Source organism: Pholis gunnellus (assembly GCF_910591455.1).
Source record: "Pholis gunnellus genome assembly, chromosome: 6".
NCBI classification, from domain to species: domain Eukaryota; kingdom Metazoa; phylum Chordata; class Actinopteri; order Perciformes; family Pholidae; genus Pholis; species Pholis gunnellus.
Genome location: NC_136532.1, coordinates 18,880,302 through 18,897,110, shown reverse-complemented (window position 1 = coordinate 18,897,110; position 16,809 = coordinate 18,880,302). Strand labels below are relative to the sequence as shown.

General features: G+C 39.1%; 1 protein-coding gene across 1 annotated transcript; it reads left to right on the top strand.

Annotated features, from left to right (window-relative positions):
- Window positions 1–1,799: 1,799 nt before the first annotated feature.
- On the top strand, window positions 1,800–15,533 carry piwil2 (piwi-like RNA-mediated gene silencing 2; the record flags this gene model as incomplete). The annotated part of the gene is made up of 23 exons (XM_079161761.1): window positions 1,800–2,060; window positions 2,860–2,969; window positions 3,218–3,328; window positions 4,039–4,214; window positions 4,392–4,476; window positions 5,820–5,930; window positions 6,268–6,385; window positions 6,636–6,760; window positions 7,264–7,344; window positions 7,704–7,817; window positions 8,351–8,539; window positions 8,694–8,778; window positions 9,201–9,293; window positions 10,582–10,722; window positions 11,228–11,341; window positions 11,440–11,628; window positions 11,723–11,824; window positions 11,949–12,065; window positions 12,316–12,404; window positions 12,924–13,029; window positions 13,246–13,499; window positions 14,081–14,188; window positions 15,377–15,533. 23 exons carry the CDS (start codon window positions 1,800–1,802, stop codon window positions 15,531–15,533), a joined length of 3,036 nt encoding a protein of 1,011 aa, XP_079017887.1.
- Window positions 15,534–16,809: the final 1,276 nt, after the last annotated feature.

Genomic DNA, 16,809 nt, shown 5'->3' with positions numbered 1-16,809 from the left:
TAATTTGATATATATATAACCTATACTTAACTGTTGTAGCTGGTAGAGCTAATTTCAATTACTTTATATATTGCTCGGTCGCTTAACCTATAATAATACATCATCATTTATTAGTTGATTTAAATTATAAATCTGCAAAGTAACTAGAAACTGTCATAAAAATGTTGTTGAGCAAAAAGTAGGCTACGATATTTACCTCTGAGATCTAGTGGAGTAGAAGTATAAAGTAGCATAAAATGTAAAATACTCAAGTAAATTACAAGTAGGCTACTGCAAAACTGTACTTAAGCGCAGTTCTTGAGTACACCTGAGGTGCCAGGTAGTAACCGCCAGAGGGCGACAAAACGGTATTCCTCAATGTCGTGTAGAATAACAAAAAAGATTGACAGTTCTGTAAACCAATGCCTCGAGGTAGAATCTACTAGTATCCAATAAGGGCGTCGGGGGGAGGGAAGATACCATCTTTGAATCCAGCAGGTGGGTTAATTTAGAGCGGACTTGACACCTTGTCCCAGGTGAGAGATACATATCCGTCTATCATGTTAGTGTGTTGTCTGTATAGTTGTCGCACTGTTCAACCTTAAGAACAGTGTATTTTTTGTTTGCTTTAAAATATTGAGTGTTCTGGAAGTATTTCAGTTTCGTGTAATTTCTAGTGGTTGTCACGTCCTTTGTGTGATTTTCTTGAACACGTGTTGTCAGTTAGCTAATGTTAGCTACTGTTTCAGCTAACTGGTGCCATTCTAACACAAAATGTAATGTCCAGTGTTCGATAGCTAACGTTAGCTTAGGTCAGTTAGTTACGTGAGTTAGGCGCCGCTATAGCTAGCTAGCTAATTAACGTTAGTGTTACCTTTTTGAAGTCGGGAAACGCGATACTAAATAGCTTAAATTAGCTTAATGTTACTTCTCAAAAGTTGCGTAAGCTAGCGCAACGTTAGCGGTCTTCTATGTTATTCTTTGCAAATACATTTAAATATTTCATCAATCAGGGACAGTGAAGTCATTATTTCTTCGTTCAACAACTGAAACTTGAGCAATATTTGATCAATATATTAATAATGCATTTTATTTATATAGAACTTTTCAAAGCTCAAACTGCTTTACAAAAAGCGTCACAGATATTAAGACAGATGCAAAATTATTTGAATAAAATAAAAAAGACCATTGATAATAGCACATTGAGAATTAATGTATATAAATATATGTATATATTGTTACATTTACCTCTATCTCAGTGTGTTACTTATGCGTAGTAAAAGAACATTGAACATAACACAACGAACATTTTTATTTATAAAACGCTGATAAAATAAAAAAAATGTTTATCAGGTTAATAATTGATCAATGAAGTATTTGTCTACATAAATCGATTATCAAAATAAAACAAACACGCATTTGGATAAGTTATAAAATACTATATATGAATAAACTATGTTGTAACGTTATAGAAATCCAGTCGAAAACTCCTCATCACATACTCAACATTGGTAAACTGTATTACAAAACATAGTCCAGTCAGTGACCCCATTAAAGGAAAGGTGGATTTAAAACAAAAGACAAAACGAAAACATGATTGTGAAACAGAATGTGGCACAATAATTGTTTTTTCCGCTATTGTCTTTTCATATTCGTTGAAAACCCAAATCGTACTGGTTTTATTTAACACCCAGCCTTAATGCGTAACGCATTATAAAATTTTCTGTCATTACATTTTTGTTTGCATTACTTCCTTAATGAGACATACGGCTAACATTACTCCATTGTTGTGTCGACTGGTTGTATCAGAAGTTAAACAAATGGATCCGAGGAAGCCTCCCAAGCTTGGGATGACGGGCGTTCCTGGGCTGGGACGCGGAGGAGGACTACAGCCTCAGGGGCCGGCTGTTGGACGTAGTAGAGGGCTGCTGCTCGCTGCAGAATTGCCTGGTGTAGGACGAGCCAGAGGTTTCCCCACTTCTGGCGATACCCCACAAGGACGAGGAGTGACTCTACCCTTTACTGACCCTGTGGTTGGCCGAGCCAGAGGGCTGCTCCTCCTCCAAGCAGCTGAACCAAAGGTAGGGGTGTCGAGAGGTGCAATCCTGCCCAGTCTGGAGCTGCAGCACGGAGAGACGCCTCCACGTGAAACTATGACGCGAGACCTTACAGAGGGGACCAGAAAAGAGGTTGGACAAACCAATTGTCTATATGCATATACAATTTACATGTTTTTTTTCATTTTCTAAATGTTATTGCCCTACATTAAAGGGATGGTTTGGGTGTTTTGAAGTGGGGATGTATGAGGTACTTATCCATGGTTGGTGTATTACCTACGATAGTCAGTACGCTCTCAGTTTGGATAGTACCAGCGTGGAAGCAAAGTACTGCTGTGGACCGGGGCAGCATCAAGATGTATTTCAGCCTCCTGAAAGAGAGGCTCACTTCTAAAAGGCAATATCAGTTTGTGTGTACGCTATATTTAGAATATTTTCACCGCTCCATCAGACAGCCCTCTCTGACAGAACTAAACTTGAAGTGAAACGTATTTATGCTCCATTCAAAGCCCTGGTGGCTCCACTTGTGACAAATGAGAATTTCAAGTCATGATTATCCTGGACAATTTAAATGCAGTTAAATATGTTATCACGATAATCATCAAAATATTCTTCAAACTCTTAAAATGGCACGGAAAAATTTTTTTAGGTACATTTTGCTGCTGCCCTTGTTGACAGCAATATATTACTTTGCTTCTGTTTCTCCAAACCGCCATCTACTGTACATAATACACTGACTATGGATAGGTACCTCATTCAACCCGACTTCAAAACACCCAAGTTATCCCTTTTAGGAGCTGCTAAGGTTTTTGTCTGCCTACAGGTTGACATGCCTACCCTTGGTCCAAGATCAGTGCTGGTCTCAATGTTTAGAGGAATGGGCATTGAGCCCTCGGTGACCTCATGGGGAAGAGGAACAGCACCAATGGGTCAGTATTAAGGGGTTATCCTCAAAGTTAACAACAACTTTGGCTCAAGCACACTTGATTAATTTTACTCATTTTTAAGTTACAATGTATTCAAGTCAATTAAGCGGAGGCATTTTTTTAAATTTTAAAACTGAATACCCAAATATTCGGGTCCAGCCCTGGTTTAATGGTAGCTACTGTACATTGATGTCAAATTATAAGGACTCATAGCATGTCCTCGTGTAATGAGTTGTTGCATGTTGTTGTAGGAAGAGGAGCAGCTGGAGATTCGGGTGATGTGGAGCTGCAAGGTGCCCCAGCAGGTGTCATCAACAGCCCAGAAAGCATCAGCCAACTCAGAGACGTGATGGGCAGAGGCAGCGGGTAGGTGGAAGTGGACTTCCAGTGTATTAACTAAATACTAGAAACACCTGTTAGTATAATACAATACAAGAGCACATTGTAGCCTTTATGAAGGCAGGATTTATTACAGCACTGTTGTATTTTAGTGCGCCAGTTTTAGCTAGGTGTGCCTAATAAACTGGGATCTGGGTGCAGGAAGTGTTTTTAGCCATGTTTTCAGTCGCTTCCTAATTTTTATTTGACAAGACAGACGCAACTCAAATGTGATTATGCTGGTATTTACATCTAAATCATGCCTCACTTACAGTAAAATCTGAAGCAACGTTTTGTATTTAAGTATGTTTTCTGGTTTATGCATGCGAGTACATATATTGTGTGTTGGGCCTTGAGGTGCTGCTTTTGCTTTGTAAGCCAGATGTTAGTGTAACTGAAGTGGTGCGGTTGTTTTTGTTTCTTTAAATATAAGAGCAGCTTTTGACTTAAGGGTAAGATACAAATAGATTATCATAAGAGTCGTGAGTTTATGCATGTCACTTCCCATTTAGGGGCATCATAGGCTTCTTGTTGGTCACAAAAATATTTGTAACAAAATCAATCAAACGTGACCAGAGCCATGTAGCTTGTATAGATATTTTCATAATTAAGACCCTGATTGTTTTATAACTATCACTGATAGATAGTTACTGCATTGAAAAGCAACTCTACCGACTGTATAATTTGACCCGTTTCAGTTTCCATGGCCGAGGTTTGTCCCCTCAGACGATGGTGGGGCTTGGAAGAGCAGCAATGCCTCACCTTGGAGTGGGAAGAGGACGCGCTCTTCCTCCTTATCCTCCAGGTCGTGTCGAGTCTGTTTCTCCAGCCTCTGAGCCACAAGCAGCCCAACACACTCAGACCTCCCACACAGGTAGGGAAACTTTAACAATGTATTCTGAGAATACAGGAAACAATGCAAAAGATGTTTCCGTCAGCTAGGTTAAAGTAGTCTTTCATTAATGTTCTTATGATATTTAGCTAAAATGAAAATATGAGTGACAAGAACTTTTGAAAATGTACAAGATTTTTAAATGCAAATAATGTGTAGGAACCACACCCCTGCCCATTCCTCAAGAGGTTCTGCCTTCTGCTGTCGCACCAGCAAAGATGGAGCTGAAAATGGAGGAAGTCTGGTAAGTCAAAGTCTTTTTTTTAATTTTTACCTCTTGGGGCCCTGACCTCCAGCTGCCATTATGTGTCTAAAGCAAACTACTCTGTTAGGGTTGTGCAATCGTTTGATTTAATATCGTCCAATTGTGGGGGCGGACGGGAGTATTGTGTGAATAAACACATTTCTACTGTTAAAATGTTTTATTACCTTGTTGTAGTAGCCTAGTATCACATTATCGTCTGACGGAGCTTTGAAATAATAACATTTTTAAAGGTCCGTTGTGTAGCATTTAGGTGATCTATTAGCAGAAAAGGAATATAATATTCAGAGTTGTGTTTTTATTACAATATAATCAAATGAAACTAAGACTCTCTTTTGTTAGCCTAGTATGAGCGCTTTATATCTACAAAGGGAGCGCGTCCTCTTCCACAGAGCTCGCCATGTCACACTGCCATGTTGCTACAGTAGCCCAGAATGGACAAACCCAACGCTGGCTGTAGAGAGGGCCTTGCACGGTTTAATTCACCTAAAGGCTGATGAGAGTAAGTGACAAGCTTGGAAAGGGGGATTCAGTTCTGTTAGATGCTAGAGTCCCCTGAATCCTACAGACTGGACCTTTTTTAAGCTCTCTGCGACAATACAGTAAAAGTTAAATGAATAAACATTTATAAAAGAGTGACATTTTCATTTAATGTATTTAAACATAAAAAAAATCTGTTTTATTGGAACATGTCCTCCATTCAAACAACTACTCCCTTTTTAAAAGTCTGTCAATGCTTGGTGAAAATACCACAGCGTCATGTTCCATTTAACATAACCCGATCTTCAATTTCACAATCCAAATCATATCCATAACGTCAGCTACTCGCATGGAGCACAAGGCAAAGGTTTAGTGAACGAGGATATGGAGAACGGAACTGTGGGGTGTCAGGTCCATGGGAAAGAGAAGTCAAACTGCTTTGTACTTAAGGATCGCCCTTATTTACAATCCAATCGTTGTTTGTCGTTACATTACTTTATCCACCTATCCTTCCATACCATGGACTGAGGATGCCAGTGCAAAACTAAGCAAAATGTTATATGAACAATTTGTTTTGTAAGAATATGATGCAACCCTTTTATTGATTATAAATAAAGATGCACAGAGAATACAGTGTCTAGCAGGCCTTTGACTGGTTATTGTGTGCAACATTTTTCAGCCTTTGTCGATGCTAGTACTTTGAGATAAAGTCTTTGTACTCGGGCCACTTTTCACTTAAGCTTTACAGACCGAGAATATAACACTCTGTACCACAAAGTAACTGACTGTTTGTGTGTCTTGTGCTGAAATGATCTTTTTGTGCATTTATATTCTCACCTGGTCAGCGAGCCACCTAATAAGGCTGGAACAAAAGGAGCTCCTATAACTATTTGCTCAAACCACATCCCGATTCGATGTAAGAATGAAGCAGTTTATCAGTACCATGTTACATTCACGTAAGTATCATTCATTTTTGTTTCTTTATTCAGCAACCACAAAAATAATTGATGGAAATTCCCAAAAATCAATGTGTGAAGTTTAAGCCACCCTTTTCAGTGAAAACGTGAATTACTTTATGTTAGGTGTATTTTTTATTTTATTTTTAACCACGCTATGAAAATGGACATGGCCAACCAATGCTAAAATTACATAAAATCCCGTCGGAGACGAGCTCAGTGCAAGGCTATTTCAAAGCAATTGTTTGTTGAATCAATACTGTCAGTTGAAACTGGTACTTGGAAAAGTGCTTTATGTGTTCTAAGAAGTTATGAGAGTGTTTTCAATATCTTTCAGTCCAAATATTGAATCGATGGGAATGCGCTTTGGCATGATGAAAGATCACCGCTCGGCCACAGGAGAAGTAGTAGCTTTTGATGGCTCCATACTCTTCCTGCCTGTTAAACTGAATGAGGTGGGTATCCGTTACTGTATTAGTTGTGTGGCTAACTGACTACAGTGTTTTCATTTTGAGTTGATTTGAATTGTGTATGTAGATGACTTGAGTTCCTACAAAAGTCTAAAACTACTGAAAAGCAGTCGTCAGTTTAAATGCATAACATTTTCATTGTGCAGAACTATGAAATGCAAAATGTCACAATGCTGAACAGAACACTGGATAACTTTTCTGCTTGTTTTTTGCATTATATTTTGATGACATGCAGGTGGTTGTTCTCAAGAGTTTGAGACGAACCGATAATGAGGAAATAAAAATACAAATCCAGATGACGAAGATTTTGACGCCCAACTCGGATCTCTGCATCCCATTCTACAATGTGGTGCTCAGGAGGTATTTAAAAACAGGCTCCTACACTGATTTAGAGAGTACTCAAATCAAAATGAGACACATGAACCTACTCAGTACTTTCCATTTGTAAAGTATTTAATATACAACAATTATGCAAGTATACAACAATTTTCTTCACTATGTAATGATTGAATTTCCCCAAAAATACATATTCTCATGTTTATTTCTTTACTTTCAATGAAGAAAGCATTCAGCCAGTCACTGCCATTGCTGTGCATCAGTGCTCTGCGTCATATGTTTATGTGCTATTTTGTTTTTCTCAAAATGTGGTCACTAAGTGGCCTTAAAATATGTTCTTTCTCATCCGTTTGACATGGAGCCATATTGCTTTAGAAAATTGAAGATTTTTCCTTGTATTCATAAAAGCCCTTTAATGAAATAACCTAAGCAACCATAATTGTTTTACAAAGTATGCTACCGTCATATGTTACTATTAGGACGGTCAAATGACAGGACATGACCCAATGTTGTTTTTGTTTTTCAAGGGTAATGAAAATCATTGGGCTGAAGCTGGTTGGTCGAAATCATTACGATCCAGAAAGCGCAATCATTCTTGCAGAACATCGGTTAGTACTGAATTGCATCTTAACATCAGAGGGCATAAACAAAGCCCGGGACCCCCACTGACTCTGACATCCCAGGACAATTTCCTACCGTTACACTCCCTTGCACATTCTTTCTATGTTTCTATGTTTCAATACACTTGCCACTTTTACAATGTACTTGTTTTAAAGTACTGTAACATTTTAATATGTTTCTATTTTTAAAATATGTCTTGATTATCGCAATATGACTTGGTGAATGGTCCATAACAAATTCATTGTATATGTAACGTACTTGGCAATAAACGGTTCTGATTCTGATTCATATGCCAGCTTATATCATGATTCAGTCCATTCGTTATCCTGTTTGTCTGTTCTTGTAGGCTGCAAGTGTGGCCGGGTTATTCAACCAGTATCAAGCGCACAGACGGAGGCCTGTACCTGAACGTGGATGTGTCTCACAAAGTCCTGCGAAATGACTCGGTGGTGAATGTCATGTGAGTTCACACAGCAAATCAACAGTAGCATACAAACAGTGGCAAGTTTGCAGATAAATTCATATATGTCAAACTCGATCTTTTACGTAAATAGTTAGGGCCTTACACTTTTATTTTTATAAAGCATCACATACTCGGCTGTGAATGCTGCTGGGTAGGAATCAGTTTTATAATAAAATACAGAATGCATCTTTTATTCCATTTCGTCTGTCCTCTGTAGACATGTTCATACAATTTTAAACATTGAACATGCCATGACCTAGCCTCACAGCTATATAAATGTCTGTGTTATAGACATACATATTTGAATACCAGGTTGTAAGATATACCGTTCTTAGTGCATCTGTCCTCTGAGACAGAGCTGCAAATACCCTCAACCACTATAGCCCTTCCCTCTGGGAATTGGGTTGTATTTTAAAGGGCAGCGGCAAATGCAACAGGTGTATTGCATCTATAGATTATTTATAAAATATTCTATTTACACTGAAAATGGAAAAGCTATGACATTTTGTCCTTTGCTCTCTGTCTGCCAGGAACACGTTGTACAAACAGAGCAGAGAGAACTTCCAAGACGAATGCACCAAAGAGCTCATCGGCAGCATCGTCATCACCCGCTACAACAACCGCACCTACCGCATTGACGCCATTGAGTGGAACAAATCGCCCAAAGACACCTTCACTTTGATGGATGGCACAACAACCACCTTTGTGGAATACTACAGGTGAGGCTGCTCTGTCCATGAACTCTTTAAAACTGAGGGGGGAAATATAGCAGGCGTATTTGTAATTTCAAATGGGGGCAGTTTAATTCAGAGTAGCAATAAAAGTCTTTACTACAATTTAAACTCTTACTTATTCCACTGCGCATTTTAACAGCAAGAACTATGGGATTACAATCAAAGAGATGGACCAACCTCTGCTCATGCATCGGCCGAAGGAGAGGTCCAAGCCAGGAGGGAAGGTAAACCTCTCTTAAGCATCAGTTATTTTAACATAATAAATGCTCAAGACGCACACAAGTGTATTTTTTAAGCTCTCTACAGTAGACCACTCAGCTGTAATGACTTGAATTCTTGCATCAGAATGCCACCTTGTGGCTACAATAGGTCTAACAATGAGCAGATTTATTCTGGACATGAAACACACAACAAACAATTGCTTTACCAATAACTGAATAACCTTATATCAAGCTTTCCCATGTGAGAGGCACCTACTTATCAGTAATACTTGTTCCATACTACATCATAATAATACATAATACTGCAGTTTGCTTTTAAGTCCAACGGCTGCATAATAATACGAAAAGGAAATCCTATCAGAAATATGATATGAGCAGTAAACACTTAACTGTGTAGATAATGTCATAATACTGAATTATTGCAGCAAATCATTACTGGAGAGATCCTTCTGGTACCAGAGCTTTCGTTTATGACGGGAATCCCAGACAAAATGAGGAAGGACTTCAGATCAATGAAGGTAAATTTCACCACAATGTTCTTCGTCTCCACAGGCCTTTACACACCCAGGGTGCATGCAATAAATTCACACGTTTATGTTTTTTTTCTCCATTTTTCTGAGCTTTCGCACTGCGAATAAAGCCATCGACCAATCATGTTGTGTCTACACTTCGTTGTACTCCCCTCAACCTTGACAAAGGCAGCGCATACCAGATCCACTCCTACTGTTCTGACCTTTCACAATAAAAGCCCTAGAAATAGACAATACACTGCAAAAATGTTTACCAGAGGGAAAATTCACTCGAAGCATTCCACTAAAAGGAAACTCAATAAAATAGCTACAGTAGCTTAGGCTATATAACAATTGACTTAAGACAGCCTGCCAGACGCTGCACTCGGTTTCTGTCATTGAAACAGTGCTGCAACTCTCGCAAATTCGTGTTACATTTACCTCCAGAAATCAGAGTTAGGAGCTGGGAATGACATCAGACTCGAGGTGACGTCCTTCCAGTACAACAAGTCGGAAAACCAGGTTAGACCTTGTTAACAATAGCAGTTGATAACAACACAGCGGTATTTTGCGCATACAAACACTTAATCAACATGTCTATAGAGCGGACTGTATATATGACTGATTTAATGACAGGCAACTAAGACAGAAGTGCTAATATACAGCTTATTACTACAGCCTTTTTACTGTTGATGCACGGAGCAGCCATCTTGGATTATGAGGTTGGGTTTGGTGGAGTTCGTACAACTGAACGGAAATTCGACTTCCAGTTGAAATGTCCTCCATGTCCTCCATCTTCCCAGTTCAAATGGAATGCAGCTTTATACGTTCAAACTTCAGGAGCAACACCAACATTCAACAGCTGTAAAGACTTTGTTCTTATAATATGAAAAACAATATGTAACGCTTGCTTAATGTAACTGCTGCCATGTGTAGTTGTTAACAAGTTTAAAGAGGTGAAAAGAAAGCTATCTTCCAGAAAAGAGTTTAACCATGGACTGTTAATGTTGACAACTAATATAACAACAAGTGGTATTTTACAACAGCTTTGTCAACATCCAGCTAAGTAGTGGTCGAACTACTGTAACATTAGTCCAAATGGCCCAATTCAATTAAGCATATCATGTTTTAAGCGTATCGCTGTACAAGGTGAGAAATGTCATCTCCAGCAGACACTACCATCGTCACTTCTCAAACCCAAAGACCGATGAAATGTGGAGATACATATCTAAACAATGTTAATAAAAGAATTTGTAGAAACAAACTTAGTTCAAATGTGTTTTTTAATGTGTTGCAGGACCTGAAAATGCACATCGATGTGAGCGGTGAGCAGTACACCCACTCAATAAAACAGCTTCTAAAGAACATCAGTACCAATCCTGAGAGTACGAAGGAGCTCAGCCGATGGGGACTGGAACTTGACTCAGAAATCATGGTGGTGAGGCTCTGCTGTTAACTTTATTTCAAACAATGCAACTACAGTGATGCAGAGTGCAGGTTTTTTAAATGCCCTTTATTTTCAGTCTAACAATACAGTCAAATTCGACTAAATTTAAGCTACATTCCACTCTTTTTATGTCGGCCTACATAACACAAAGAGATGTAAAAGAAGAGTCACTGTAAATCATGCTTTTTTTAAAAAAGCAATGGTTAACAATCCTGGTCAGGGACCTAGAGCCCTCTCAAGTCATCAAACTGAACTGACTGGAAGTGAGTCCGGCTTTGAGGAACAGGTTTTAAAAACATAACGTATGAGAATATCTGTGGAATATTTAAATGCAGCTTGACTGTCCGATAGGTAGGTAGGAAGTCACTAGAATCTAGTGTTGATTTTAGTTATTTTTAATATTGCGCTTCCTTTTTATACTTAATCAGATCTTTGACCATTCTTTTCCTCCTTTGTGTTTTGACAGTATACTGTGTATTGGTTTCCTCTCGTGCAGACTACAGGTAGAACTCTTCCACTTGAAACCATCTGTCTGCAGTCTTCATCCTTCACCACCGGCGCTGATGTGTCCTGGTCCAGAGAGGTTGTTAGGGATCCTTCAATCAGCTCTGTGAGTAGTGGAGACACATCTCTGGAGCTCCTCGTTTATGATGAATATAATTGCTGTTTTTATTTGTTTCTTCACCAACTGAATTATCTCCCTCTTAGATCCCATTGAACATCTGGGCTATCTTCTACCCTCGCCGCTGTGCAGAGCAGGCTGAAGAGCTTGTTTCCATGTTTAACAAGGTGGCCGGGCCTATTGGTTTGCGTCTGGGGCGACCCATTCGTGTGGAGCTGAGGGATGATCGCACTGAGTCATACGTCAAGAGCATCCACTCTCATCTCACCAATGAGGTATGACATAAAATATATTATTGACCATGGTTAAATGATGACTGTGTCTGGTCCCAGTGAAGTCCTTCCTGTGTAACTTTCCATTTGTTTACAGCCCAACATGCAGCTAGTAGTGTGCATTATGGTCGGCAACAGAGACGATCTCTACAGTGCCATCAAGAAGCTCTGCTGTGTGAAAAGTCCCATCCCATCCCAGGTCTATAATGCTTGTCCATGTGGTTGTGCATGGTTGGTTTAGAATTTGAGGAAAAGAGAGATCTTCTTCTGAAAGTATTTTCTCCCAGTTAAAAGTACGATTTTTGTCACTTATTGTGTCACAGGCCATCAATGTCAGGACAATTTCTCAGCAAAAGAAGTTGAAGAGTGTCGCCCAAAAGATACTCCTGCAGATGAACAGCAAGTTAGGAGGAGAACTGTGGACTGTCAATGTCCCTCTGGTGAGTACCATGTCTGAAAGAGCAGTAAGAGAGCGCCTCATCTGTTTGGGCTGCATGGTTTACGGAATATATCTTAATTGTGATTTTTCTGGTGGGCAACATTAACTTTAAGCATAATACTGCGTGTGAAATTGTGAATATTTAACAGAAACATTGATACCAGAGTACTATTTCAACAGCAAATGTTGTGGTTTATCTGAAAACAGTGCAGTCAATGGTGAAATAATGAGCCTCTATCTCACTTTATTAGAAACACTTGATGGTGGTGGGAGTTGATGTCCATCATGACACCAGCAAGTCGCATCAATCAGTCATGGGCTTTGTCGCAAGTGTGAACAGGTAAAACTTGTTTTGGTCCTTGGATTTAACATATTTATTACTTTTAGTAGTTATGTACATAATGATTTCCTGAATTTGTGGGGCACAATGTTCATTTGTTACCGCCTACAGTTTTAATTTTTCCCAAATTTCCGTTTGGATTATTATTATATTCTATATGATGATATATTATATATCAGAAAAACTCTAATCATATGATGGACAATTGAAATTCCCACAGTTCATAAGAAAATATTCAAAATGTGATGATTTTCATGTAAAACATTCTTGCACTATTTATTTATTTTTTAATCAAAGAAAGTGATTCAATCGAGTCCGCAACATGTGTCTTAAGCTCTCATGGGCTGTAGCTCGCGTCCCTACACATAGACCCTTTGAGACACTTCTTACATGAGATTAGCAGATTTTAAGGCACATATTATATTATATAACCACGTATTTCACTTTGTCTTGCAACATTCAATTGTGCTATTGGTTGTGATATCTTGACAGAAATGCATGGCTTTTTTTCTTATCCAGCTCACTGACTCGCTGGTACTCCAGAGTAACTTTCCAGACACCAACTGAGGAACTGATCAATGGCTTCAGAGTTTGCTTACTGGCTGCACTGCAGAAGTACTACGAGGTAAGTAGTGCAAACATACATTACATAAATGTATTTTAATTCAGTCCGTCTAGAGTATTAACATGTGATCTGTATCCAGATGGTATTTAGGTAAGAGACAAATGTGTTGTGCCACAATTTAAAGCACACAGTGCATTGCAAAGGGAATAAACTTGAATATTTCTATTTGATCACCCACACCTGACACTAAACGTGTGTACGTTTTAATTTGTACAGGTGAACCACAACTTGCCAGAGAAGATTGTGGTGTATCGGGATGGTGTGTCAGATAGTCAGCTGAAGATGGTGGAGCAGTACGAGATCCCACAGTTGATCAAATGCTTTGAGACTTTCCCCAGCTATGAGCCCAAGCTGGTCTTCATTGTGGTCCAAAAGCGCATCACCACCACCCTCTTCGCCTGGCATGGAAATGGCGTTGGTACACCTCCACCTGGAACTGTTCTGGATCACACCCTCACTCAGAAAGACTGGTCAGTCAGCAAAATTACCCTGTGTTGTTTGTCCGTTCTTGTCAAATCCCTCTGCAGCAAAACCTTTGTGCAAATCAGTGGTCCCGGTTAAAATCAGTGAACATTTTGCATTTCTTAACACGGCTGCTTTTTGTCTGAATCCAGCCTTAGGCCACAGATGGCCTGCTCTCTGCTTTTAGTTTAGTAAGTTTAGTTTTAGTTAAGCTTTCGTATAAAATAATACGAATATTGTTTTCGAGCCCCGTCACCAGCCAAGAAACGACACAAATACACCTGAAGAAGTTAGTCTAATATGGTTCCAGTCTGTGTGTGCAGTCTGAATTCAGGAAGATAAATAATGTGAGTATATCATGAAAAGAGTCCTCTTGCATGACGAAGTTTGTAGAGATGAAGTGCTGTGTGAGCAGCCTAACAGGGTAGAAGAAAAGAGAAGCTGCTTTTTATCATTTTTACTGGACTGCAGCACCATCTCATGGCAACAGCAGTATATAGCACTTTGATGAGGATACCATCAAAAACTCAGAGCATCTGCTGTCAGCTATTTACATTTTCTAACACTTAAGTTTGTTTGTTTTTTTCAGGGTGGACTTCTATCTGGTGGCACATCACACTAATCAGGGCTGTGGACTTCCTACACACTACATCTCTCTGTACAACACGGCAAATCTCACACCAGACCATTTGCAAAGGTATTCATAATGGGGATGCACCGATGCCTCTCTTTTTCAGACCAAGTACTTACATTTGAGTACTTAACGATACAGAGTACCGATATGAGCTTTTAATAATACCATTACAGTTCTAACAATGACTTTGTCACACTTTTCTGACTAACAAATTAAATATACAACATGATTCTGTTGCTGACATTTTAACATTCAACATTGTGTTTTCCCGATACAAACTGAGCATAGTTTTTTACAGTTAGGATGTTGGTAATTACCCTTTTAACCGTGCAGTGAAATAGTTAAAAGAAATATAAAAAAAACAAAATTGAGCAAAAGTCAGAGGAGCGGCTTGTCATAAAGGAGCTGGTCCACCTCAAAGGTCAGCCCACCTAAGTGAGCCGGAGCTGTTGCTAACTTCGGGGCTAACCCCCTTCACTTTAACCATCAACTGGCTGATAAGAAACCCTGACAGAGTATGGCAGGCAGACACACAGCTGACAACCTTACAGCTAAACGTATTGGTGCGGTAGAGAGTAAAGAGTCTGCGTGTGTCCACAACTATGCACGCAGCGCATTCTGAATATGCATCTCAATCAGGGGTTTTACCGCAGTTTGCAACTTAAGGGCCTCTTACTTGTTTACGACAAAAAACAACCAGCCATCAGTTTCAAAGCCTGCCATCGAGATGCAAGTATGAAGAGAAACACCTAAACATTATTAAAGACATGGATGGTAACGGGTTTTTGGTTAAGTGCAAATATTGCATCACAATAAATGAAAGAGGGAGACTGTGTTCGCACCGTCGAACAAGTCCACCACCGGAGTTAATCCCAGTATGCACGGCTGCATAAATACGGAATATTAATGGTTTTCATTGCCATTAGCCATGTAAACGTCTTAGTAGGATAAGTCTTTTGCGGAATAAGGGCAAAAAACTGAATATTTTATGCATGAAAATGTGGTCAGTGAGTCAGTAGTTATTGATATTTATGAGATTCAGATTAGAAAATATCAAAGGAGGCTTAGAAGACTAGAGATTTATGCAAGCATTAAAACAGACACTAGATACACTACTGTACATGTTTTCACAGTACAGAATTTAAGCACAACCAAGGAAAGGTATAATTTTTACATTGGACATTAGTTTGAGCTAAGTGTACCTAATACATTGTATGACAATTTAACATTGTTTCTCTGTTCCCACACCAGGCTGACTTTCAAGATGTGCCATTTGTACTGGAACTGGCCGGGCACCATTCGTGTCCCAGCACCGTGCAAGTATGCCCACAAACTGGCCTTCCTGTCTGGTCAGTACCTGCACTCAGAGCCGGCCATCCAGCTATCAGACAAGCTCTTCTTCCTTTGAGCTGCACAAGTTAGTACCGCAAGTAAACTGCTCCGGTCACAGCAAAACCAGCTGTGATGAAAAACACTACTGAAAGACATTGTTGTCATGTCACTTTAGACTTTAAAGTATACTGTAGATTCTCACCTGTGATTCTTATATTAATCACACCTTTATTACTACTGATGTTTCTGAGAAGGCTGCCTCGCCTCTCACACTGTGATAAAAGAGCCAACTCTTTTTGTGAAGGTACCACCATATTTCATCACTGCAATAACTGTGGTATATTAATACAAGAGTATTTTAATTTCAAGTCTAGTGAAGAAAAAGTAGAAACTGTTGTTTGAAGTGAGCCCAAAGTTTGCAATGTTTTAAGTTTTCTGAAATATTCTTAGCCACCGTTCTTGTGGCATAATTATTAGTCAGTGTTTTGTTAATGTGCAGACCTTTCCACTATCAGATTTTTATTTACAATTCTGTACTGGTTTATAAAGGTTTACAAGTTGGATCCCAGAATGTATCGTTGTCCAGCTTTCAGCTTTGTATGTCCATTATACTAAAATGTACATGATAAAAATAAAGCTTAAATAACTGGGAAACTCTCTTTATCTACCCCAGACACTCCACCATCATAATCACTCCATAGTGTCTCTATGATCATTTGTCCAAAGGAAGTTTTCAAATTCAAGGTGTTTGCACACATGGCAGAAACATGGCAGAAACAAATATATACTTCATATGTTTATTTCTGCTTTGATTGGATATGTTATTTAAAAATGCAAAGATAGACTTTTAAAATCATCTCGACTTGCTTTCCATTAAGTTGGATATTTCTACATGAAATATGGTCGTATCATCTTGCAAAACATCTCAACTTTTGATATGTTTCTGTATGTCGACACCCATAAGTGACTGTCTCGCTTCAAAATCATTGGGATTAACAGCCTCCACCCTTCCAATATTTTAGAATTTGACTGCAGGGATTTGCTCCCATTTGTCAAGCGCATCATTATGGTCCAACACTGATTGTCAGTTATTGAGGCTCACAGTCAGCGTTACAGATCAATCCAAAGGTGTTTGATGGGCTTGAGGAACCTTGTCCGATTCAGGGAAAAATCAGCCCGATAACAGAAATACAAAAATGTGTAAGTGGATGTACCATCTAATGTATGAGAAAGATCAAAGACCCCTATTCACTGAAGGGAGCGTTTGCAGGACCACTGTAGCAAATGTTGCCCGGAGTTTATTTAGTTTTATTAATGTTCCTGAACTGTTCGTTTTTGTTAAAGAAAATATG